The 26,787-nt window shown below is 40.4% G+C and overlaps 1 protein-coding gene across 3 annotated transcripts in view; it reads left to right on the top strand.

The window, feature by feature from the left end:
• The window catches only part of ddah1 (dimethylarginine dimethylaminohydrolase 1), a 78,469-nt gene that overhangs the window by 47,779 nt on the left and 3,903 nt on the right, over nt 1–26,787 (top strand). For all 3 annotated transcript variants that reach the window (XM_028588085.1, XM_028588084.1, XM_028588083.1), the window contains exons 2-5: nt 9,861–9,960; nt 12,141–12,214; nt 18,330–18,449; nt 23,930–24,073. In XM_028588085.1, coding sequence (XP_028443886.1) covers nt 9,870–9,960; nt 12,141–12,214; nt 18,330–18,449; nt 23,930–24,073 — 429 coding nt within the window. In that variant the 5' untranslated portion in view covers nt 9,861–9,869. The remainder of the gene's footprint in view (nt 1–9,860; nt 9,961–12,140; nt 12,215–18,329; nt 18,450–23,929; nt 24,074–26,787) is intronic.

Raw genomic sequence — 26,787 nt, 5'->3', positions numbered from 1 at the left:
GGGTGGTCCTGTGTCTGTCAGCCCAGGTAGGGCAAAGGTGGTGGCGAGTAGGGTTCCCACTCAGCTTTCCCTCGAGGAAAAAAAAAAAGAGAGAAGAAGAAAGGCCATACAGTTTTTTTTTTCTCTCCATATGTTGTTGTCAACATGGCTTGCTATAATGTTGTAATATGACTTTTTACTGATTTGGCCAGTAGTGATTATTGACTTGGATAATATCATTAAATATATGGCCATAGTAAAGTGTAAACCTCAATTTATCAGAGGAACATTATAGCCCTTCTTAAAATGGAGGGGAGTGGAACGACCTTTAACCATCAAGCAATCACATTGCGCACGTTAGGCCTCCAATCTTTGGAATATTTCCATTTTATTCCAATTGATGTCATACAGCACAGGACATCTTGGTCGTAAAAGCATTTTATTAGCGTTGCTTGTCGGTGGTATAGAGCAGAGTGACCTGGAGGGCGATGCAAGCTGTTCGTCTAGAGTACAAACAACCATTGCTGACGTCCAACCAGCCTGCATTGCAGCAGTGCTTGAGGAGTTTGCCAAAAATTCTTTCCTAAAAAAACAGCAATTCAGCATGAATTCTTGGTTGTGGATCTAATGTGGAGTAAATCTTCCCTTTTGTGGTAGCTACATTTTAACATTGTGTTGTACGATTTTTTTTTTTTATTTATCAGACCAATGCAGCCAGGGAAGGGTGAACTGTAATTCTCCATGAGGTAGGTGAGTTTATTGGCTTTTCCCTCTTGTTTGGGTATAGAGGTCCAGTCTATGGGGGTCAAACCCAATAAACATGGAGCAGTCTGTGCCAAGTGGAGATGTATTAACTGAAGCCCCCTCTGTTTTTCCCCATGGTGGAGGCTCACGTTCATTCCTAACCAACAGCCCCCATCCTTTTGCTTTCCAACTGTTCCTAGCCTGCAGCTCTCCTGTATTTGTGGAGCCATCACAGTGAGAGGTAGGCAGCAGACACATTCTTTACAGCCCTGCTGATTGGAGGGAGCACTTTATTTGCTCTGGGACAGACTCGTATTTCTGTTTATTTTTGCAGTACTCTGCTCTGCTTGTGTGTCTCTATGTGAGCGTGCACTGTGACCAGCAAGGTGTTAGAGTACACAACGTTACTGAAGTCACTCCTCCTTTATTGGTGAAATTTCTCAATATTTCCTTTTTGTATTCTCCTCCTTTTTAAATACATATTACTGCATATTTGACATTACTTCTAAGTCCTGATGTATTTGCTGTACTGCTTAGAAATGTGCAGGGTTCCTTTTTCCTGATAACAGATGGTCAGAGGTTAAGAGTGTTATCTAAGAGTGATTCAACAAGCCACATTCAAAGAGGTACTCCTTAATCTGTCATTATTTCTAAGAACCTCTGTAGTTACACGGCTTACCAGTAACACACATCAAATCTGCAAGGATGTATAAACAGTTTTGTGATCATCTCAGCTTTGAAATTCATTTAGATCCTTTTCTTTTATATAACAAACCTTAAATCCTCCCACAAAAATGAGGAAATACTACTTGTGTTTCTTGGTAGAGAGCATTTTGTATCATCGCCCCGGGACCCTAAATTGAGACAATGATGAGATGTAAGCGTGGTATTCTCTTTCAATTTTGGTTTTCCATCAAAAAATAATAAAAGTAGCCAATAAACCTCCCTAGTGGCTTACGGAGAAGTCTTTATTTCTGTTACATGACTACACAGCCAGTCATCCACACTTTTATGTGTGATTACACGAAGGGTACAGCAGCCTTTCTCAGCACTCTGAAGTGCAATTACCTCTCATGCACGCACGCACGCACACACACACACACACACACACACACACACACACACACACACACACACACACACTAGTGTGTGTGTTAAATGGGGTATCTTCAGCTTTGTAAGTTGCTGAAGGTACCCCATTTAACAATCAGAGGCATAATACCCTGCACTTTGTTCCTCAGTCTTTGTGTAGTCCAGGCCTCGCTGCTATCTCTTACCATTCAGATGCCTTAAATGTGTCCAACTAGGACTATAGTGTGGCATTTTCCTCCTTGGTGCCCTGATATCCTGGGAGCCCCAAGTAAAAGCAGTCTGACACTGCAGCCAGTTTGGCTGAAACTGCCCTTTTTATCGAGGCAGCCTGCCATATCGTTGTGGTCCATGTGTTGCGAGGGTCTTCAGATCAGCTACTATTAACTGCACGCCTTCACATTGACCTACTTCTCAACATTTATGTAATCCTACAGCTGATGGGAGGGGGGGGGGCGAAGATGTCATGGCTTGGTTAACCACAGGTATGTTCCAACATACACCAAGGATTTGTTTGGATAACACAAGGACAGGCAATGGAGGGTTTGTTTTCTCTTGGCTGCCACTAAATGACTTGTTGTCATTTCATACTTTGCTGTGACAGTGCAAACCCTCGCAGTTAGTTTCCTTAGGAATTTAACATTTGACCACCATGACGGCATCAGACTGGGCCCTTTTTTTCCATTTATGCGCCCACCTGTGTGACTCATGTATGAGTGCCCTGTGTACCTTGTGATTACTGTTCTTACTGGTTTCTTCCTTCCTGACGGGAAAGAAATCATAAAATACTGATTTCCGATAAGAGGACTTCACATTTTCAGATTTGTTCTGTGTGCATCCTCTGTGTTTAGTGTGTGCACGTAGGGCTATGCAATGGAGTGTAAGAGGTGTATGGATGTAACAATAGCCCTGTAAGAACCCAATTACATTCTGTAGATTTTCTCCCTCATGGCTGCCATTTATTCAAGCCTTCAGGCGCTCTTTTCTAAAGAAGCACTGAGTGAAACAGCTGCCCCTGGCAAACTTTTGACAAATCTATAATTGAGCCATTTAATCGTACTTACTTCTCTTAGCACACAAAGGAAACAATTTCTCTGATTCCTCCATGACGTCAGAGACTTGATACCTGAAAGGCTAAGATAGCCTTATCGACCTTGTTGCTGCATAGCTAATGAAGTGTGTGCATTTATTTAAAAATCCACTTGGTCGATTGGCCTGAAATGCAGCCATCATTCCCGTTCTGTATTCCACTGGTCTTTGAACTTTCCTCTGCATTAGGCCTCGATCTGTTCCGATCATCATCTCTGTCCTGGGTGTCCAGCCAAACCCTCAGCTATGACGCACAGGACTCACCGTTCAAACTTGTGCCCATACTGTATGTCAATACAAGCAAGTCACTGTTTGTCTTTGTTTTTACACACAGCTCTTTGAATCAATAGACTGCAGCTTTGGACAGATTTTTTTTTTGTTTTTAAGTCCTTTCAGATTCTTAAAGAAGCCTCAAAGCTCCAGTAATTTTTGTAAAGATTATTTTTGGGGCATTTTTAGGCCTTTATTGACAGGACAGCTGAAGAAATGAAAGGGGAGAGAGACAGGGAATGACATGCAGAAAAAGGCCGCAGGTTGGAGTCAAACCCGGGCCCGCTGCGTTGAGGAGTAAACCTCTATATATGGGCGCCCACTCTACCACCTGAGCTATCTGGGCGCACTGCTCCAGTAATTTTTATTATAATAATGGCTCAAATTACTTACTGTAGTCATGACGTGAATTATCGCTGAGCTCTGCAGTTCATCACAGCTCTATGGATATTTGTAACGTCTTTCAGCTCATTGTTTTGGTTTTTATGGCCTGCAACTTTACTGTTTTGGTTCACTCTCATCAATCCAGTTTCCAGCCGCAGCAGGCAGCTGTTTTCAACAACAAAATAAAAGCTCTCATAAACCCACTGTACACTGCTCAATACCAAACAGCCGTCACAGTTTGCAACTAGATGGTTAACATAGAATCTCTCAAATGTTGGTGGAGACCAAAACAGAGCTAAAAGGAGAGTAAATTGTTGAACTTGTAATTGCCAGGTGGCCAGAAACACAACTTCTGACGAATGCTAATGTTATTCCATGTCTGCTGGTTGTGAAATTAGGCCAGTGGTTCCCAAACCTTTTTAGGCCATGGCACCCCTTCAGAGGAATTCGTTTCTTGTGCCACCCAGGCCCCAATAAAACATGCATGTATGTATACAGATGCTTATTAGTTTTAGCAATTGTGTTCAAATCGCTGCTTAACGTCCTATTTGTTGTCTTTACCAACCAAACTATCTGGCATTATATGTCATTGATGTCATGCACTTTATAAATTCACAAATTGCAGCTGATAAGTGTCATTTAAAGAGATTGACCTCTTTGCGTGTGAGACTCAGAGGAATGCTGTGTCCCCATTATGTTGGAGCGTGGGACTCGGTTGCCTGGTGTAGGGAGGCTAGGATGACCTTCAGGAATGCTATTGTTGTGTACTCTATTCCCTTTCCAAATGCACCCTGCTCTATCAGACTGATAGTCCTTTTTTAGCAGAATGTGATATCAACGGGTACCAGGGGCGAGAGAATGGAGAAGGGGTCCATAAAAAGCCCCAAATAAAAGGTTGTTCTCTCTGCTTCGTCTCCCCTGTCCTGTGCTGGAACGGCAGGAATGTGGCAGGCAGACCGACTGAATCTCAGACCCTTCAGCCCCTAATGAATTTTTCAAAGGCCTTTTTCATTCAAAGCAGGGTGCTGGCTAACAGCATGTCGCCTGGCCAAGCTCCTCGGGGGGATGAGGGAGGAGAGAGGAGAATAGAGGGTCGGAGGGAGAGGAGAAGGAGGTGCTGGCAAAGAGAGTTGGCACCTAGGCCGGGTGGGGTATTGGATGTCCCTCACAGTGAGAGATAATAGGCCACTCAGCATGAAAAGCCACTGGAGGAGCATTCTTGACCCTGCCACGAGGGTATAAAAGAGAATAGAGGGAATGTGAGAAACAAAAAAAAGTAAGAAATACAGTGCAGGAGGAGAAGAAGAGAAAAAGGACCAGCGAGGAAAGACAGAGCTACTAAAGATGGTGTATTCTGACAAAAAAGAAACTTGAAATGTCTGCACCTGTTGAAGGTATTGTTTGTCACTTTGGGAACTATTCTTATTCACTTTCTCGCCTGGAGTGGGTGAGAATATCGATGCCACTCCCATGACTGAAACTGGTATTAATCATCTCCTGTAATTATCGACAAGAAAGCGTATTTTACCAAAATGTTGAACTATTCCTTTAAATGCTTCCACTTTGCTGTTGATGGTAACTGACTTCCCCCCACAACTTGAGATATAAATGATTGTAGGGGGTCATGTCAAAAAAACAACTCATTGAACCCTACTACCCAACTATGCAAAAGTATATAGGTTATCTGCTTCAATGAATCTGTGTTTCTGCTACAACATGCTGCTGGCAGCGTCAAAATGTGCCTTAAACTACATGAAGAAGGCAGGTCAGGAGTGTGGATGGTGTCAGGAGAGTTTTCTTGGCTTACGTCAGGCCTGTTGGGGCCAGCTGAGAATTGCTTAAACAGCACAGGCAATAGGAACCTTGTAGCTGAGCAGGTGCATCTATTTATGGCCATTGTAGTCTTTGAATACTTTCAGCACCAACCAGATTAGCTCCAATAAGTCCTGCACAGGATCTCAAGCCAACAGGGCACAATGTGAGATGCATGCTTTGGAATTTAGGATGTTTTAAAGGCAAAATGGACATATTCGCTCTATTTTTGCTGATTTCTCTTGATGCTACCACCCAGGAAATGACAGAATTTGACCCAAATGTGCCTTAAATCGCAACAGCCCATGCTTACCTGTTAAATTTTTGACTTTGCAAAGCTGGTCTGGAGTGCACACACAAAACTACAACCAAATCTAGAAGCAATATATGGGTCAGATCTGGCTCACGCTTGGTCGTATAGCGCAAGACACTCTCAGCCGCAGGTGGCCCTACTTAAATAACAATCAAGCCGAACCCATATACGATTCTGATGTAAAATGCAAGTTTAAGTCATTGGAAACTGATGTTGGAATAGACATTGATATTACACAAGGTCTGCTTTGTGAGCATGTTAGTGTTTCTAGTTTATCTTGCAGGATTTGGGCAACAACCTTTTGTTTAATTATAGTAAGTGAGTCTGTAATTTATGGTTGTGTAGTTAGTGTATGCCTGACCATTCACAAACTGTATACACAAGCCCATTACATCACTACACTCAATCTTCTCCTCAGTGTGCACTAACCTTTTTAGTGGGGAGGAACCTCACTAAAATGTTGTAACTGTGAATGGTTCTAATGCATTATTATTTTTATTTCTTGTTCTTTTTCAACCAAAGTATTTGTGCTTTGTCAACATCTTTTTTTCTGTGTATACAAAATCTCTCATCCAAACTCAAAAGCTATCATTTTACTTGGGTCAGTGTGGAAACACATCCTAATTGATGTTCTCTACCACACACGCAGACAGAGCAGATATCACACTGTTGTCTGTGTATAGTGGCCATTACATTTCACATTGGGAGGAGGGGTCCTAACCACCCTTTGGGTCACATCACCTCCAGTGATGTCAGAGGAAATGCCAGAGAGCTGAGGTAAAGAGCTGCTTCTTACAGTCCTGAAGATTCCTGGGCAGACGACCACTGTGATAGTGGAGGCTCCAGTGTGCTACAGGCAGAAGAAGAAAGGAAAAAAACAGTCGCTGATAATGATGGTGAAGACACGGAACAGTGTGTATAATGTGTGTGGTAAATGTGTTTTGATTATACTCAATATGATCTGGACAGGATATCAAATAGTAGGTCCCTGCTCTCCAGCTTAATTGTGCAAATCTGGCCTCTGGTTGGCACAAACATACAGACAAGATTGTTGTTAATACTGTACATTAAAAGTTTGAACTGACTGAGGTTTCCTCAGAATAAATCAGTGAATCGGATGAACCAGTTATTGAGCAACATGACTGGGTACAGCTAAGATCCATAGAAAATACGACATAGCGCAAGTTCTCAGTAAGTCATCTGGATTTTGTAGTTCCTCGGAATCTGACTCAACCTTTTTATTTGGCACCCAACATACCTACCTTAGCGGTGCCTTGGTTTGTCAATGATTTGCATGAATGACTCATACTAATCCATAAGCTGCACACTGATGATGTCAAAGCTTTTAAGAGAGCACTTATTAATTTGTGTACCCAGTTACTTGGGAGGACAATGTTTTCTTCCTTGTTAACTGAAGTAGAAAGATGAGCAGAATTCCTGCAGTGAAGATGAAACATGGAGGGGAAAGGTTTGATGAGTCTGTGGATTCCAGGGTCTGTTTTCTGAAAAGTGAATAGATTAGAAGTGCCATTGTGGTTGTGAGCCATGAGTCATAAAATAATTTAAAGAAGTAGTCATGAAAACAAACCGCTGTAAAAACTAATACATGTCATTATTGAATAAACACTCAGTTGCTAGTTTATTAGGTACATTAAGCTAAAACTAATGCAGTCTAATACAACAGACCTGCATTGAAATCCTTAATGAAGGTTATAATGTTTTTTTAAAAGATGTAGAGAGGTGTTGAATCAACTGAATGTTTTTTTTTTTTTTTTTTTTTTTTGTAGGATGTAGTTTGTGGTACTGTTGAACTGTATTACATTATGCAGATAGGTGTTATTTAGCCTACCCTCATTGATATACACTCACCTAAAGTTTTATTAGGAACACCCTACTAATACCATGTTTGACCCCCTTTTGCCTTCAGAACTGCCTTAATTCTTCGTGGCATTGATTCAACAAGGTGCTGGAAGCATTCTTTAGAGATGTTGGCCCATATTGAGAGGATAGCATCTTACAGTTGATGGAGATTTGTGAGATGCACATCCAGGACACAAAGCTCCCGTTCCACCACATCCCAAAGATGTTCTATTGGGTTGAGATCTGGTGACTGTGGGGGCCATTTTAGTACAGTGAACTCATTGTCCTGTTCAAGAAACCAATTTGAAATGATTTGTGACATGGGGCATTATCCTGCTGAAAGTAGCCATCAGAGGATGGGTACATGGTGGTCATAAAGGGATGGACATGGTCAGAAACAATGCTCAGGTAGGCTGTGGCATTTAAACAATGCCCAGTTGGTACTATGGGGCCTAAAGTGTGCCAAGAAAACATCCCCCATACCATTACACCACCACCACCAGCCTGCCCAGTGGTAACAAGGCATGACAGATCCATGTTCTCATTCTGTTTACGCCAAATTCTGACTCTACCATCTGAATGTCTCAACAGAAATCAAGACTCATCAGACCAGGCAACATTTTTCCAGTCTTCAACTGTCCAATTTTCGGTAGCTCGTGCAAATTGTAGCCTCATTTTCCTATTTTTAGTGGAGATGAGTGGTACCCGGTGGGCTCTTCTGCTGGTGTAGCCTCAAGGTTGTGCGTGTTGTGGCTTCACAAATGCTTTGCTGCATACCTCGGCTGTAGCGAGTGGTTATTTGAGTCAAAGTTGATCTTCTATCAGCTGGAATCAGTCGGCCCATTCTCCTCTGACCTCTAGCATCAACAAGGCATTTTTGCCCCCCGGGACTGCCGCATACTGGATGTTTTTCCTTTTTCAGACCATTCTTTGTAAACTCTAGAAATGGTTGTGCGTGAAAATCCCAGTAACTGAGCAGATTGTGAAATACTCAGACCAGCCCATCTGGCACCAACAACCTTGCCACGCTCAAAGTTTCTTAGATTACCTTTCTTTCCCATTCTGATATTCAGTTTGGAGTTCAGGAAATTGTCTAGACCTGGACCACACCCCTAAATGTATTGAAGCAGCTGCCGTGTGATTGGTTGATTAGATAATTTCATTAACGAGAAATCTTACAGGTGTTCCTAATAATCCTTTAGGTGAGTGTATATGGGGTGGGAAAAAATTGATAGAAACACCTGTCCGCATAACAATACAATTCAACAGCTCCACAAACCCCAAAATGACCACACAGTCGAAGTTAGGATTTGTAATAGACTGCAGCTAGGTGTGCCTATTGAACTGGCAACCAAGCGTATAATGCCATTATGTATGTATTTTTTACATAAGGAAATGACAGTTGTGTATTCATGTGAGTGCATGCAGGCCTTAATTGTCTTATCTGGGAAGTGCATGGCAGTCTACCTGGATGACCTCATGGTTCGGCCTTCCACAAAATGAGGAGAAACAGAAGCATTGTGTTTGCCAAAAAGCACAGTGAGCAGGCTGAGGTCATAGTGAGATAGGGCTTGTGGAAACACTGATGCTCTAACATGACTGGCCTTGGAAACTTCTCCCGCAGGAGCCCCAAAAACAGGACAGTAAAAGCACACTGGGCGGTCAGACAGGAAAGCAGACCAGCCGAAGTTCAGCCAAAAAAAGTCCTGCTCTTTCTTTAGGTTTTGAGTTCAGCAGAGAGGACATGCAGGTGAAATGTGGTTTGCCCCCTCACTTTCCATCCACGGAATGCATTTCATAATATATGTTAATGCTGTCCGGATGGCAGCCATCCTTTTACTTCCTTCCTATAAATATATGAAAGACAAATGACCCAGAACATGAGGACAGGAAGAGGCTTTTTTAGAGTTTGTGTTGGTCCTTCATCGTACCTATTTTCCGCAGCCACTGCCTTGTAAAAGTTTGAACGTACGTCCTCCAAAATGACATCATTTCATGGCTCATTAAAATTATGTCATCGCAACCTGTTGGAGGGAAAAAGGTTTGGTTTCATTGCGCTCAATCTCAGGAATTTGGGTACTGCTAAACACTGTGCCTTCCAGATATCCAGTGACAATCCTCAAACTGATTTTCATCCTCTTGTTTACAGATGTCTGATTAGAACTGGACCAAATCATAATATTCTTGAAGACAGGAAATGCTGATGGTTTGGGCCATTTGGTGGTGTAGCTTACTGTACGTCATCAGAGTTCAGTCTTGTGTTTAATATCAGCAGATGTTTTACGTGTATTTCTTGTTTGTGTCCTTGTGGTTGTTCCAGACGGAAGCAATGAAAGGAGCTCTGAAGGATTTGAATCTGAACATTGTGGAAATGACTGACGAGAACGCCACACTGGATGGAGGAGATGTGCTTTTTACAGGTAAACTGTCTCCTCAATCACTGAATTTTGAACACCTTAAACTTCTGCATCATCAAACAGCAGCCTGAAGCCATCCACATTAGAAGATTTTAGAAAAAAAAATAGCTGTCACTCTCCCTAAAGGGGTGATGAATATAATATATAAATGAAACTGTGAAGGTGAGACAGGGTACTGTTGGCTTTTATATACTGTATGCCTTGAGAGGTGGCACTATGTTGTCTGTGTCGGTTTGTACTGGGTGCAAAGGTGGATACATGCACACCTAACATTTTGTAAAATCATTAAAAAATTGGTCAACATAATTTAACATAGACCAAAGTATTGTACAACTTCTTTTTGACAGTAAAAGCTACCATGAGTATGCTTACACAATCAAAAACGCACAAAATCAAAGCTTTTATAGCTCATTTAACGTATCAAAATCAGGATCAAAAGAATGAAAAACAAAAATCCTCATTTACTATTTAAAATGTGTATGGATTAAACAACATACTGGTGATGTTGCCTGATTTTCTTAGTTTGTAAACTGTAAAGTGTGTCATGTAAGTGGAACTAGTGAAAGGCCATGGGGCCAGGGCTTTTCTCCATGTCTTCTCAAATGCCAGTTTACATTATCATGGCAAACGCACATTGCTTCCCACACTGTAAACAGAAATGAAATATTTCCATTATAAGCTTGGATGCTTTTAGTTTGATTTCCTGCATGACATGCATTTAAATCAATCAGCACACAAATAAGTAAGAAATCTTTAATTTTTTTTCCATTTGCTTCAATGATTGAGGTCAGTAATGACGTGCGTTCTACTTAATGTTTCCACGAAAGGCCATAAACAAACGCAGAAATTCTAAGACCATTGCAGAAATTATTGTAAAGCAGCAACATAATGTACATCATTCTGATTGGCTTGCAGGAGTCTGATGAAATCAACCAACAGGATGCTTTGTGTTGTGTTTGCCTCTGTCTCATCCATACATACTAACTTGATACACTTTACAAATGTCACTCTGGATTCAAAACATGGCAACGGGTCAGGGAGACATCTGCCAACTGACTAACCACAGGTGAACTTGGGTTTTACTGTAATCCATTACCTCCAAGAACTATGCATGTGCTTGTTGATTTTAAGTACAAATAAGAGGATGCAATTGTAAACAGAAAACATTAGAGAGCAGTGAGATAGCAGAGTGTGAGTAGTCTCAGCTCACACTCAGTTTACTAAGTGAGCAGAGGGTTGTGTGTCTGTAAGCTTGTGTCTGTGTTTCGGGATCCTCCACACAAACATTCCTCTGTACAACCTCGATGACCTGGTGCCTCAGCACACTGAGCAGAACTTCCCTCAAAAAATGTTCTCTAGCAAAAACACTGTGTACCATACTGTATGGTCAAATCGAAGCAGCAGGACTCCACGCTCTCACCATGGGACTTTTATTCCTCTGGCATCAGTTAATAAAATTTGGTGAGGGCAGAAAATTGTGGACACAGTTGTGTGGTGAGTTAAAATGTGTCATATACACTGCGCAGGCCACGGGGAAAAAAAGCATAGTACACTTAATTGGGTTTCTAGACACTGGCTCTATGCGTTCGTTCCTTCCAGCTGAAATCGGTTTCACATGGCAGAGCTAGAAACATTTCCTGTTGGCAAGACCCCGGCTAACGGCTCATTTTGTAAAGCCTCAGCAGCTAGGTTAGGAGCCCATCCCGGCGCTCAGTGTGCTGCTGCAGCCTCGCCAGGCATTCAGGGCTCTGTCTGCTTGTGCCCCACCATTCTGACCACAGTTGGCCTTTCTCACAGGCATGCATAAACTGTGCACTGTGGTGACTGCAGTGTTTACCTACAGTAGATCCACAGACTCGCTGTATTGCTGGTGTTCAAGATTTTTAGACTTTATGACTGTAGATTTAACAGATTTTAGAACGGTATAGATGTTGTATGTCTGTTCATACTGCAGATACAGTATTATGCTAATTGTTACTCTAAGTCCTATATGCAGTCTATATATAGTTTTTTTTTTTTTTTTTTTTTTTTATAGCTTATAGCCTTTGATAGTTTTTAGTTACTATCTATTGTGTATGTATCTGTTGATATGTGGCGAGCTGTGGTTCGGATTGAATTGAATTGAGTTTAATTGAATTGATATTCGCTTACACAACTTCAGTGGCGTCTTGTTCTTTCTTCAGGTCGAGAGTTCTTCGTGGGCCTTTCCAAACGGACAAATCAGAGAGGAGCAGAGATCCTAGCAGATGCTTTTAAGGTGAGTTTAAATGGTGCACATAGATGTAAAGTTACCTTGCTCGAAACTGACTAAAGTTAGTGTTTAAGCGACCCGTTACATAATATACATGCAAAAATATGTACATACAATACAATACAATACATCTGCTTGCTGCAGCTGGAAACAACACTGTTAAGAGTGAGTGAATATCTTAACAGCAATATCTTTTCCCTGCCTTCTGAAGTCTCTTAAATGCACAAGCCTGCTGTGAGCAATCAGACATCGCAAACAAGAAAGCAATTATAAAGGCTTCAAGCCAGGAATATAACAGCATCATCACTCCATTCATCTTGTTTTTTTTTTAATCCTGTTCTCTCTAATTCCATGTCTCCCTCCATCCATCTCTGCCTCCCTCCACCCCATGCTTTCTGTCCATTATATAGACCGAAAGCATAAATAAACGTAGAGTTACCTTGCTTGAAACTGACTGAAGTGAGTGTCTAAGCGACCCATTACATAATATACGTGCACAGTACATACAATGTACTTTAACCTGAATTAATTGATGGGTATAGCCACTTTGGGGCTGCGCAACAAACTTTAAACATATATTATAATATTGACATATACCTTATAATGTTGACATGGCAAACATGCTAGCCAACAGTTGCATATTTGCACATCCAGCAGAAACATAATATCGTCATTTATTTGGAGTCTTGCTTCGGGCCAACTGACAGATGTAAGTCCAATATTTAAACTGATTTTAGCTCTATTTTGGTTTCCACCCAATCCTGAGGGAAATATCTGACTCTCGGTCTGCCGTTTGTCTGTTGTCTGTCTGCCGTTTGTTGCTAGACAGGCAGCGTACAGTGGTTTTTTAAAGCTTTTTTTCACAAAATATCTGCTTGCTGCAGCTGGAAACAACACTGTTAAGACCGATGTTAGTTGTAGGCTGTAAAACCCAAAACTGTTAATCTATATGAAAATATGTATTGAATCCATTGTCTTTGGCACTTTACGAGTGAGTGAATATCTTAACAGATCTATCTTTTTGTTAACATACAACCACCACACTGCCTTCTGAAGTCTCCGCAATCGGACATCGCAAACAAAAAAGATATAAACATGTTATCAATCATAGGAAGATAACAGCATAATCACTCCATTCATCTTGCTTTTTTCATCCTGTTCTACCTCCTCTTCTTTCTAATTCCATTTATCAGTCTCTTCCTTCCGCCACCCCATGCACACATTCAAAACAATCTATTTGTATATACAGTAACTCTGTACATTTAGCAAGAAACAACAATCTTGGAAGTTAAAATAACAATGGTGAACCTACTGGCATAAAAGTAACCAAAAGGATACATACTTGTACAGAGTACAATTTTAAAAAGTATTTCTACTTTGTTATGTATCACTACTGAAGCGGAGGTTATTGATGGATGCAGCTGTAAAGAGTCTCATTAGTCGATAAGGCCCACCCAGATCCAGGCCTCAGCTGGCTTTGAGGCATTTTTAATCCGCTATTAATGCAAAACTCTGCCACCCCTGTTTACAGTGATGAAGCAAGCAGTTGTTGACCCTGATCTAAAAGGGGATTTGGGAGGGCAAACACTTGCCTCATTAACTATTGTAGACTTTATCATCATCAATCAATACTTCCATGTCAAAGTTCAGTCTTTCATGCTTTACATTGTAAGTAAATGAATGAACTGTTAGCTATTTTGTTGTTGATTTGATCACTGGATGCAAAGTCTTGAGAGTGAGTCTTTTTCTCCCTTTAAATTGTACAAATGTTACATCATCATTAATTTACTCCTCTTCAATATGATAGATGATATTCTACGTTTTTCTTTTTGTCAACATATCCCATGAAAAGACCAAAATCGACGACTAATTGACCCACCAACTATTTAAGTATTGCCTGTGTTGCCAGAGCCGGATAAAGCTTATTAATAGACTTCCATTATTGTTCAAAAACTATTTAAACAAATCCGTGACCCACAGTGTTAACCTGGGGTCCTTCATTGTTGAACTTGTACACTGTCCTGCTAACATAAAATGAAATTAGTGCATTACTTGAGTAACGTTTACTAAAGACTACCATGTCAATTATTTTAGGAAATTTACAATTTTTTAAGATGAAAGTATATACATTTGGCCCATTTAAGTATTTATGTCTTCAGTAGGTGCTTGGCACTGAGTGCCTCAGACAAGACCGGAAAGTCAGAGAGTATTTGGAGACGTCTTGTTGGTTTTGGTCTTTTCATTGTATTTGTTGACGGTAAGCACAATATTTATCGCCAGCTTTATCCTTTAAGTAAAAGGCAACGGTAAGTGTATAAGCCTGGTCTGTGTGTCTTTTCAAGCCTTGCTGATGTCAGTGATTTTGTATTTCATCATATTTTCCTTTTCAACTACTTACTGACTAATTCCCATGCGCTGTGGCATGACCTTGATAGCCACAAGCTCAACAATCACCACTCACACATGGAACACACATCGATAGGAAATACTCAACAAAATATCCCAAAACATCAGTGAAACAACAGATACAGGCTAACTGGAAGGATTTAGGCATGCAGCCTGCAAACAGGGTCACAGTGTGGGTCACAAACACAGACTGATTCTATCTGTCCTGTTTACTGTTATTGTAATGTGAAGACGATTCATACTGCAGACTGTATGCATATCACTTTTGGATTTGCTCTAAGAGACTGGAACAAAAGAGAAAAGCCGGCTGGCTCACAAGTTCAGAGGTGGGTCATGATGCTAAGAGTTCAACACATTACGGTAACCTGAATGGCCTTATTGCTGTGCTTCCTTCTTCCCATCTGTATCTGATTTGAATTCCTTATGATGGATTCCTCAGTGTTTTCTGTTATCTTTGATAAGACAGGACTTAATGATGCGTCTCTGGCAAATGACACTAGGAAAAATCACTTGAGCGTCCATTGTTGTTCTTTCCGTTTTTTATCAGATTGATTCCTCCTATCGCTGTTGTTTTTTCCTTTCATTATCAAATTAAGAATCACTTGGTTGCCAGGTTTGTTTAGCACTCAACAACTACGTACAGATGTCAGAGCTCTTTTCTTTATGGTCCTTTCAGAGGTCAGAGCAGATGGAGCTGTTGATTGAATGAGTTTGTTCGGGAAGAAGTGATATAGAGGCCAAGCCACTTCTTTTCGTCTACAGCTAGAGGTGTTGACCCCTAACTGGTACCAAGATGACACGAACATGAACTTCTGGGGTGGTGAATAGGGTCTTTTCACAACATAGCAGTAAGTCAGCCTGTTGGTGCAGATGAAAAGCCACTCTGTCTCTCCCTTAATTCCCATGAGGATTTATCTTGACAGGGAGAAAAGTCTGACTCATATTTCTAATTTTGCACTGCAAGAAAACTTCCTGTTCATGGATAAGGAGTTGGAAGTTCAGATTACATAATTCCCAGTTGCCCTTTTGTATTTTCTAAACAAGTGCCAAGGAAAAAGGTCAGGAAAACATTCAGCCACAATAACAATTTCAGTGAATCATAGTGCTTTAATTGAGCTAATGATGCAGTACCTGAAAAGCGTTTACATATACTTGAATGGAAAATGTCACAAAAAAGTCAAACTATGGAGAATGTACACAATACTTCATGGCGTTTTATGAAGCTAAGAGCTATACAAACCAATTCAAAACACATTGTGTGATTAAGAAAACACTCTGATGTCAGTTCTTAGGCGCAAACCTAAATTTATATGCTCATATAAATACATTCACATAGAGTCAGGAAGGAAAGTTCTTGGCAAATAAGCTTGAAGTCTCATATCCTATCATAATTCAAATTAGAGCTCAATATCACTTCAAGGTTTGCAAAATCTCTGTAGGACTCAGCTCTGGCATTTACAATTCTTGAAAGGCTTACAGTACGTCTGTCACAATCTGTATCATGTATCAAATGCTCATCAGTCAACTTAAAAGTAGGGGAATTCTTGCAGTCTAGTAAATCAGTGAAACAAAATCAAAACAAAGTCAGTGGTAAAATGGTGTTATTTCAGCAGCGTATGCTCTGCTATAATTCTTCAAATATGAACCCAAAGCTTTAATTCTTAAAACATGGAGGCTTTCAACTGGCATTTTAATGAAGGGGTTGGCCCAAAATCAGCTGTTTGAAGGCTTAAATAAATAAAATACTATAGGTCCCTATACAGTACTGTAAAAATGATCCTAGGCTGCACTAATATCGAACATATAAATCAATATGGATGTAATTGCAGGCTCAATGCTGCTTTTATTCTCAGTCTGAAAACTTTACAGATGTAAAGACCCTGAAAACACATTTTCTTAATGGGCCTCGTTCTATGAGCGATGGGATCCTACATTAATTCTAAATTTGCTGCCATGGTTTGAACAGCTTTGGTCATTTCATATGATGTATTTCTATGTGATTTTGTCCTTGATTTTCTCACTGATTGGAAGCGGGCAGTGCAACTAAATGTGATGAGCTAGTGCTGTTTTTTGTGCCGATTTTGCTAGGCTACTGTTCGTGTGTGTGTGTGTGTGTGTGTGTGTGTGTGTATGTGTATGTATATATATATATATATATATATATATATATATATATATATATATATATTGTTGATAGATAATACCTTAATAATATAACTTTGATTGTTGCTTGTTTAGTCGTGAATATTTAACCCTTGTGTGGTGTTCATATTTTTGTTACACAGCCAATGTTCCCAGGTCTGGTGGACCCACCACATTATTAGGCTTTTAAGTCAATACAGCCATAAGAATTCATGTAAAAATACTTAATAGATGTTTACTTTAGCTCAATTACCAATGATATATACATCATTTATGGTTAATATTTGCCATTTACCCCTGTGAGATCACATTTATAAGAAAATAATAGAAAATAAGGAAATTCAATTATAAAAAAGGTAAAAAAAAAAAAATAGAAACAAGATTTTTGATCATTATTGATGCTTATTTCTTAGAACTTAATCAGAACAGGTGAAAGTCCTTGAAATGTAACAATGTTGAAAGACAACATAGTTTCATAGCACCTACATTTAAATACCCTTGGGTCCAGTAGACCCGAACACCTCATATGTAATACTTATGTGTAGGGGGTGTACCGTGTGCAGTCATTGAAAATAAGTTATTTTTTATGTTCTTCACAGAAAATGAGCCAAGGCCAATAAGTTTGGGTTAGAAGAAATAATAAATAGCATAATTTTTCTTTTAGCAAACATTGAAAACGGGTCCCACAGACCCGAACAACACACAAGGGTTAATATTATAGAGATACTTGATGGGAAACAAAGTTTAAAAGCCTTTAGTTATATTTTAAAGACACCTATGGCATTTTTACATTCTCTGTTGTTTTGTTACACCTCAAGATGTGGTATGCAACATCTTGCAGCCAGAAAAATCCTCTCCAATCAGGCTCCTACAAGTTGCTCTGTAATAACCCCATGAGCCCTGGGCTCAGTAACATCATCTCCTAGACACTCCTGCTGTTTCTGCCCCTGAGCTGCTCACTACTTCATTTTAAAAGACACTTTAGACCCAGTTTAACGATCCTGCACACACCACCACAGTACTCTTAGAATCTATCATGATAAAAAAAAAAAAATATATTACATAATTTTACTTACACTGACTGGAGCTACAGCGCTTTGTTGTGGTTTTAAAGGATTGCGACGCATTGTTACTGACAAAGGAAGACTTTTGCTAAGTTGTCACACCTGTACAATCCAATCCTTTCTTTTTATAAAGATTATCTTATTTGGATTAATTACGTACACATTTGCTTTCAAATATTTTGTATTTGTAGATATATGTGGGGCAATATTACCACAGTTTATGTATAGGGTTATTACATTGCTGTACAGTATAAAAGGTTTGTCTCTTTTTGTAACCTCAGTTGAAAACCTCCTATGTAGAAGTATGATGGTGAGGAAACAGGATGTCAGCAAATGTAGACGCGGGCTCTTAATGTATGACACCACAAACCGAAACAACAAAGTGATTCCTGCTCAACAGTTTGACCCTAGAGAGAGCTGCCATTAATTGAAATCATTTTTTATTACCTGGTTCTGTCCCATCCATAATGTTCAGTTTTCACTTCACCTAATTGGATTGTGTTTTGCAGGACTACGCTGTGTCGACCGTGCCTGTGCTGGAAGGGTTGCACCTGAAAAGCTTCTGCAGTATGGGAGGACCCGGCCTTATTGTCATCGGCTCCAGTGAACCAGCACAGAAAGCCCTCAAAGTATGGAGTTTGTGTATGTATGTGTTGTACAGTGCAGTAAAAGCAAAGCATCATCCCATTGCTATGCTTCCCCCAGCTGTAGTCAGGGAAACCACTGAATCAATGTAGTGCCATTGTTTATATAACGGTGACGCACATTGACGCAGCTGATTTTTTATTTTTTTGGGGTGACTCTTGGCTCGATGCTGTTGGTATTAGCAGCCCAGCTCTTTTTTTTTTCCTCCCTTTCTGCAAAGTATTCAGCAAGAATAACACTACAAGACAGGACATCACACGTGTTGATTCAGAGCAGACTCCCTTACTTACAACTTGATTGCTGCATCCCACTGCAAGCACATTGAGACCACCTGTCACCTTAATCCATTCCTCATTAATTCATATTCTCAGCTAAGCTAAGGGGATTGCCCCTGGTGCTTACACTCCAGCTTCAATTACAAAGGTATTAAACAGCTTGAGCTCATTACCCCATAAAAAGGCTTCTGAATCGATCGAGCTCCATCGCAACAATAGCCCTTAAAAAGTAAACCCAGGGGATGCTGAACATGCTCAACATGAACAAGAGGCAGTTTACACCCCGAAAAAGACAGATTGGCCGCTTTCACAAAGAAAGTAATACATCTTAGCCCATCCCTCTAATGGAATTATCCCTAAAATTCCCACACATTAAAACACAAGACTATACTCAAACTTTTCTCACAGCACACATGACTGAAATACAGGGGGATATGTAATGTCATATTAACACAGCATAGACACATATGCTCTATGTTTAAGTATGAAGACTTGCACACAAACACACCCTTGGCCTTGATAGGTCCTCCCTGGCAGGACTTTTCATTTGCCTCCTAGTGTGATATCTCCCCCTACTGGCCCAAGGTTACTTTAAGTCAAGTAAGAGCCTATTAGGTGGCAATTAAAACCAGACCATCTGACAGCACATCTTAATAAAGCAAAATACTTGAGATCAGCACAAGGTCAGACTTGTTGGTTTTGTATGCATGCTTGCATAGCTTAGGTGTACAAAAGAAGTCAAGAATGTATGCATAAACACATGCGCTAATTGATATTATATTCCAGTGTCGACTTATTAAGATTCCTGCCTGTTTGATCACCCCGGTAATTAGCTACTGGAGCGAGGACACTTAATGACAGACTGCTTGCTTTCTAATTATGGCTTACGTCACCCTCTCTTGCGGCAATTAGCTCCTGTTTTAAAGGGCTTTTAACGACCCTGGATTTGTAATTAGGTAATGTTCTCGTTGTGGGGGGAGTGAGATCTCATGAATGCTGTTTTAATGAATTCAAAGTGCTTGTTTTGGATGTGGATGCAGGTCTTATGGCAATGAGGCTCCTTGTCTGCGTACCCTTGGACAAAGACACTTTGTACAAATTAAAGTTGGAGCCGGAGTTTGTCTTTAGGGAGTTAGAATTTTGCTGCTAAATAATCAGACAAGAGAGGAGACCCTGACCTGTTGGCAGTGTGGATTTAGAATAGAAGGTCTGTAGCCTATACGTACTCTATGTATGTCTCACTGACATCTGACGCTATTAGTTTTCACTCTGTTTTGCAGTTGCTCCATTGGCTCCGTCTTTATCTGGGATGTGTGCTCAGAATGTGTATATATGAAGGCCAGGTGTAGTCTCCTGTCTGTGTTTAGCTCTCCCATTGATGAGAATACACACTAACCGGATGGATTTCGTCATCCATCTGCCGCTGTCATTGCCAAGCTTCACTTATGAAGTCATCATCCCAAAATACCGCCTCTTGTCAAAGGCTGCAGCACCCACTCCCTGTTCTCTCACACACTTATTCCCTCCCTATAGGGGACTCACAGGGCAGGCTCTAGTTCACCAGTCATCCCTTTACTCAGCCTTGTTTGATTCATGAGGTCATTACTCCCTACTGGTCAGGGTTTCAGCTTTACCTCAAGGATGTTTACACGCTTGGGTTTTTATAGATAATGAGGTGACAACATGGTGAAGGTTGTAATCGGGATGAGTTGTGTGCGATGACCAAATCCTGATCACAAACGTATACACAGGGAAGTTACCAAAATATGAATATATTCTACGTTTTTTGATGAACTTTGAAATTTGATAAACAAATGAATGGGTTATCTACAGTCTATTGTTATCTAGTATGTTCAATAGATCATTTAGATTTAGGTTTCTGAATTGTCTTTTCTTGAGACAATAATCAAAAAAGACTAAAAGAGTCACGCTAATGGCTGTACTGAGGCATAGTGGTGCTTTGAACTAAATGCTAACAGCACCATGCTAACATGCTCACAATGCTAACAAAGTGAAGTGTAGCAAGTATAATGTGTATTCACCATCTTATTCCAGCATGTTAGTGTTCTAGCATTAGCTCCAAACACCAAGTACAGCTTTGGCTATGGGAAATGTCATTCGTTTAGCAGGTATTTAGTCATAAAGTATTCATTAAACTAAAAGAAAAGTTAAGATTCATCATGGAAAGGGACAAAACTTCATGGCAATCTATTCAATAGGTGTGGAGATATATCAGTCTGGCCTAAATGGTGGACAACTGACCAACAGACATTGTCACACTGCTAGCATGCCTAAGAAAAAGGGATGAGCTTTGCAGCATGTATCATCAGGAATATGGCTTTTGAGCACTTTGTTTCCTTGCCAATGAAGATATTGAGCCCATGAGTCAGCTACAGAGTCAAAAAGGCAGCAGCTGTATACCATATCATACAGTTACAGTGCAGGATCTCTGATTTGCTGCCTTGTTCGTTTATAATATAACAAAATGTCATCTTCCATCGGATATCTAAGGGTGCAGGAACTAACACTCCCTTTAGACCAATAGTATTTCCAGAGTAAACTATGTGTCAAGGAGCAACGAAAAAACATTGATTGTACATCAACAGGAACCAATTTCAGTTTAATTTCCCCTTCCTGGTTCCAAGTAGGATTTGTCATGTACATGCTGCTGCTGTTCATCAGTGAAAAGATGTATCGTAAAACTTTTAAAGGCTCCCTGGGAAGGATTACTACAATGAGAATTATAAATATTCATATCAGGGGCCAAAATACAGATTATGCCGATGGCCACTGTGGACGGCATCAGGTCCAGTAAATTGTCAGTGTTTTTGGTAACTCGTCGAGATTGCCCAGGAGGGGAGTTTACTACCTTCCAGTAAATATTTTGTTTCAGCAGCTCTGACTGAGCACATTCTGCTGCCCAGTTACCACTCTGTGTATTAACTGGACCTCGGCCACTGTCCAGAAGTAAGTTGCTGCTGATTTGCTGTAACGTGATGCCTGGTTAAGGGCCAGGATGACAGTGTACAAGCCTTGGTTTTTCCATTTTTTCTTTTGCTCTTAAACATTTGCACAAATCTGAGGCATATTACAGATGAACTAATGTCAGCAAAAGCATCTGGAAGTACAAGCTAAGAATTGCTATAAAAAAATACAGTAACCAAGATAACCTGCCCTTGATTTTTATTTATTTATTATGCCCTGAGATTTCAATAAATTAAGTCCTCTTCAGTATTAAAAATGGATTATAATAGTAATCTGGCCTCATTGACTGGTTGCACCCACTGACATGGAACACAGAACCAACTGTTCTTTTAGTCAGGTGAATTTACTGAGGATTTAATTGCATTTCACGGATCACAACTTTACTCGAAGCTTGATGAAATCCTGCTGTAGGACATTTTCCGAACACCCATTGTTTACATTGAGAAAATGAGATGTTTTAGAGACTGCGAGTAAAGCAGGAACTGTGATTTTTGGTGGAGTCTGCATTTGTTCTCCTCTCTGCCACTCTTAATCCCCCTGTGTGTGAGAGACAGTGTTGGCGGTCACGCACATGGACAGTGTTTTCATTTAGGACTGCTGCAATCATCCAACACGCTCACAAGTGACCTGGGAATGTGTCTGGTCTGGTTACACACATACAGACGTACAGTATGGTACACACTGCCGCGCTGCACTCAGAAACGGCAATATCAGCTCCTATTAAGTTAAGTTAATTTATTGTATTGGGTCATTAGCAGGGATTGTTAATTTACTATTTTTTATTCATAAAAAAAATTAGTTATGGCTAGTCATCTCTGCTATACTGGTGTTACTTCTTTTTTTATTCTTTGTTTTTAACATTGTTGGAGAAAAACTTTCATTACTGGGTTGGCTTTACCCTGAATTTCCCAGAGATCACTTATTTAACAATGGGTCTAGTCTTTTTCCTTGGGTTTTCTATTTAATGATGTGATTTACTGCTCATACTAACCTCACGATTGTTCTTTTATTTATTCCAACCAAGCACTATTGCTGCTGCCAGAAACATAAAATGTGTCACTTCTGTGTGCCCAGTAGATTTTCCCAGGAAAGCCCTAACCGAGTGTTTAGAACAGCACATTTGCTTTTGGGTTGGATCAGTTGGAGATCTATTTACATGACAATAGCTCATTTCTTTCAGGGTGCAAGAAGTGGGAGTGCATTCATCTTATTATGCAAGTAATATAATGTGAAGTAATCCATATAAAAGGCCTTTCCCGTCTCACTTAACACCCTGATTGTTCCTATACTAGATCCAGGCAGTGGAAAGTGAAATTAAAACATATTTAGCCACAAAGCCCATTGTGCTCACAAAGCTCATATTTTCCTCCCACGTTTGTAGTTGTGTCATCACATCCGCTCACAGCCACTCTTCCAAACCTATATGTGCGTCAAGCAAGGCGTCATACATTTTACATTTTGGATGCACTGTGGTCCCATACATGTATGTAGCATTTGGTAATTAATATGAGCAAAGTCTGATCTACAAACATACATTTCTTTTTTCATAATTTCAACTTTTATAGTGACCTTTTTGACTTCTTATCTTAAGCAAACAGCCAACTAACCATGTCCATGATTAAAGATGATGACAGAAGGAGTAGTAGAAAAGCACAAAGAAAAGAATGTCTATATCTGGTGAAAATCTCACTTCTCAAAATACCTTTTCTGAATGTTGACCCTTTGGAATTTTGTTTTAACTCGCTTTCCACCTCCCCTCCCCTTCTCGTCTCTGAGGTATCCGTCCGCAGATGTTCTGCTCATAAACATTAAGAGGCACCTGCCTTTCCTCTGGTCATAACATCCTCGCCCCCCGACTTCCACTTGGCAACATGGGCGTCTTCTCAGCCTCTCTCCCTCCGCCGCCTGTCCCACCTTCACCTCCTTCAGATTACATAAATAACATGACATCTGCTGAGAAAGAATGTCTGTCTGCTCCTGTGTTCTCCATTAAGGCCCCCCAGGCCCCAAGAGTGGTTTGGCAAGCAGAAAGACGTGGTGCTGCCTTTGGTATTGTGGCCTTGCTTGAGACTCAAAGTGCCTGATGGTCTGGATAACTGATGTTTTCTGTCTGTCTCTCTGAAAGTCATGTGCACGCCCCACAGCCTGCCCTTTGTTTACCTTAAAGTATATTTCCTGTCTGTCTCTTATCTGTGTGGGTGTAGATCATGCAGCAAATGAGTGACCATCGCTATGACAAACTGACGGTGCCTGATGACCTCGCTGCCAACTGCATCTACATGAACCTACCTAATAAGGGACATGTGCTTCTGCACCCCACAGCAGAGGAGTTTCCGGAGAGTGCGAAGGTAATGGTCAGCTCATTTCCCATCCACACACTAACTTTATCTCAGACACACAATCACACATGGATTTACAATCCTGAGGTTACACCTTTGGGAGGAAGAAACGACAACAGGACAACCAGACTGGTTAAGTGGTTTAAATTTAAAGAGCACTTGCCTTTGTTGCTGTCCATCCTGTCCAGACCTTTGTGATAAACAACTGGCTGGAGAAGGAAAGCCTGCAGAATCTACAGTATGTGGTTGTTTTACAGAGCCCGCCGCAGGTCAACCACAGCCAGCACTGTGTTTTATAACAAAGGAAACTGCAGTTTTATGAGAAGTGACCTTCTGTGGACATGATTCAAACCACAGACTAGGAGCCAGAGACATTGGGTGCTTTTCCCCCTTTAGAACTTGAGTTTGTCATCACAGTTGATCAAAAAATAGTTCTTAAAGCTGCTCTAATCAATATTTTAATGGATCAAATGAAAGCAGTCATTCTTCATGTCAAACACTTGACTGATAAACCCCAATGTTTTCATACTGCCCAGCAATTAATAGCAGTTGTTGGAGACCAAACCAGAGCTAAAAGGGACATGAACACAATCACAACTCCAAATAAATGCTAATGTTGCTATTAAAATTACAAATTTGTTGATGGAACTTGAATTTGAACTATTTCTTTACCCTTCTCCACACCTAAAACTACTTATTTGTGGTGTCCACATGGCCTAGTGGTCTAAAGTCTACTGTAAAATAAAGGCAAAATGCCAAAAATCTATCTAATAAAAATACATGCTTCCTTGACTGCACCAATGCCTGATAAAAGTGTTGGATAGAAAATTGTCTCTTTGTACTTATAGTTGCCAAGTTGGCACTATTTCAAGAACTCATAAGGGAAATGCCAAAAGACATCTATAGGGATGAGACTGATTTCAAAGAAATATTGAAGAGTTGCTCTTGCTGAGCATAAGAACAATCCTTATAGCATGTGTTCTTTGTTAAACTGTTAAGTGCTGTATGCTGGCTCAACATACCTGGCAGAACTCCTCTCCATCAGTGTAACACGTACAACCACAACCTTTCTTCAATTTCTTTCAGACAAACAGTGGCCTACCTGCAAACACCGTAAAGACGTGCCTTTCACTCATGACACTTCCATGTTTTTTTTCCACAGCAGCTCACCGTGAATCACATGTTATTGTCTCACTTTGTCTGTTGGGGTTTGGAAAGGCTGAGCAGCAGCCGTGTTATTTAGATGCTTTGGGGTCACTCCAAATCACAAGTCAAAAGGATTCTCACATGATCGAACCCAGCACCCTGCAATCTGCAGAGACAGTGCTCAGACCTCAAAATGTACTCTGTGGTTAAAACCCCTACCTCCGCCAGCTATTTTTAGAGGGAAGAATTCACAAAATTATACATCTTTGGACTTACATCCATGGCAAAGGCTTAGTTTTTTCCAGGAAGATTAACTGAGGGAATTCAACTTGAGCATAATAAAAATCTATTTGTGTACCTTGTGCTTCCTGCTTTGGAAGCACCTTTTAACGTACCATTTGGAGCAATATTTGAGGAATTTTGTTCCATGATCCAGTTTCCTTCATCATTTTGAAACCCACCAGAAATTGGCCTAGAACCAATTTTTGGTCCAAACCTGTGTTTAGGAATTGTAGCTTAAAGAAATTGAAAAAATATGAATAGCACATAGTTGAGAGTTGCCTTGCTATACAATAAGTCTACAGTTAGTTCATGTTTTCCAAGGGTACCTGGAATTATAATTTCCTGTTTACCTGCTTTTGAGGAATGACCTACTGTACCAGAGCAGGTCAAGGTGTTTACCTGCTCCAATGAGGTGTGGATATTTCTCAGTACAGTTCCAGACACTCTGCAAGACTTCTGCTTTCTAACTCTAAACATTGTCTGTCCTAATCTCCGGTCTATTTTTAGTTTGCTCGTGAAGTTACATAAGAGTTCCACATTAACAAAGGCAGGGGGTCATGAGAGAGGATTGGTGGGGGTCGGAGTGGGTGGAGACGGGGCATCTTTAATGGTTTGCAGTGGCGACGGCTCTGGAGGGCTCTGTTTGGAGATAAAGAAACTGAGCAGACAAAAGGCCCAGTGAAATATACCAGCTCCTACAGTGTGGCACCATGCTACCCGACATACAAATATCAACCGCAGTAATGAGAACACAGCTGGAACTGGAACAACTTTTACTGTAGCGTCACCATGAAGTTGATTTTTTTTATTTTTTTTTATTAGAGTGAAATGTTTAAAAACTGTTGGATGGATTTAATTTGGTATATACATTCATGTTCCCCTCAGGATGAACATAAGTGATCACTGAACTCATTTAGTGCCATCACAAAATATAAATGTATCCAATAAATTGTGACCAAATACTATGTGAAAATATGTATAGAAATATGCATAAACACTATATTTTTAAGTGGTATAATCGTGTCACAGAAGAGTAGGATGTGCAGTGCCATTTTTTTTTTTTTTAATTACTTAAGAAGGGCCCTGACCTATACTCCTGCCCACATTACACAAACTGTCTTGGATAGAGAAGAATCGATATGTATAAGGCACATGAGTGCAGTGTCTTTAAACATGGCATTTGGATCACCAGAGGCTTCGTCAGCCATATTGCATCATGAGATAAGAATGTGTTTAGCTCGTCCCTCTGGCTGTGCCACAAGGCTTCGCTCAGTATCACAGCAGGGTTAAAATGA

The sequence above is a fragment of the Perca flavescens genome, chromosome 9, assembly GCF_004354835.1.
Source record: "Perca flavescens isolate YP-PL-M2 chromosome 9, PFLA_1.0, whole genome shotgun sequence".
NCBI classification, from domain to species: domain Eukaryota; kingdom Metazoa; phylum Chordata; class Actinopteri; order Perciformes; family Percidae; genus Perca; species Perca flavescens.
Note: the sequence above shows the minus strand (reverse complement) of the source record. Positions and strands in the feature narration are given on the sequence as shown.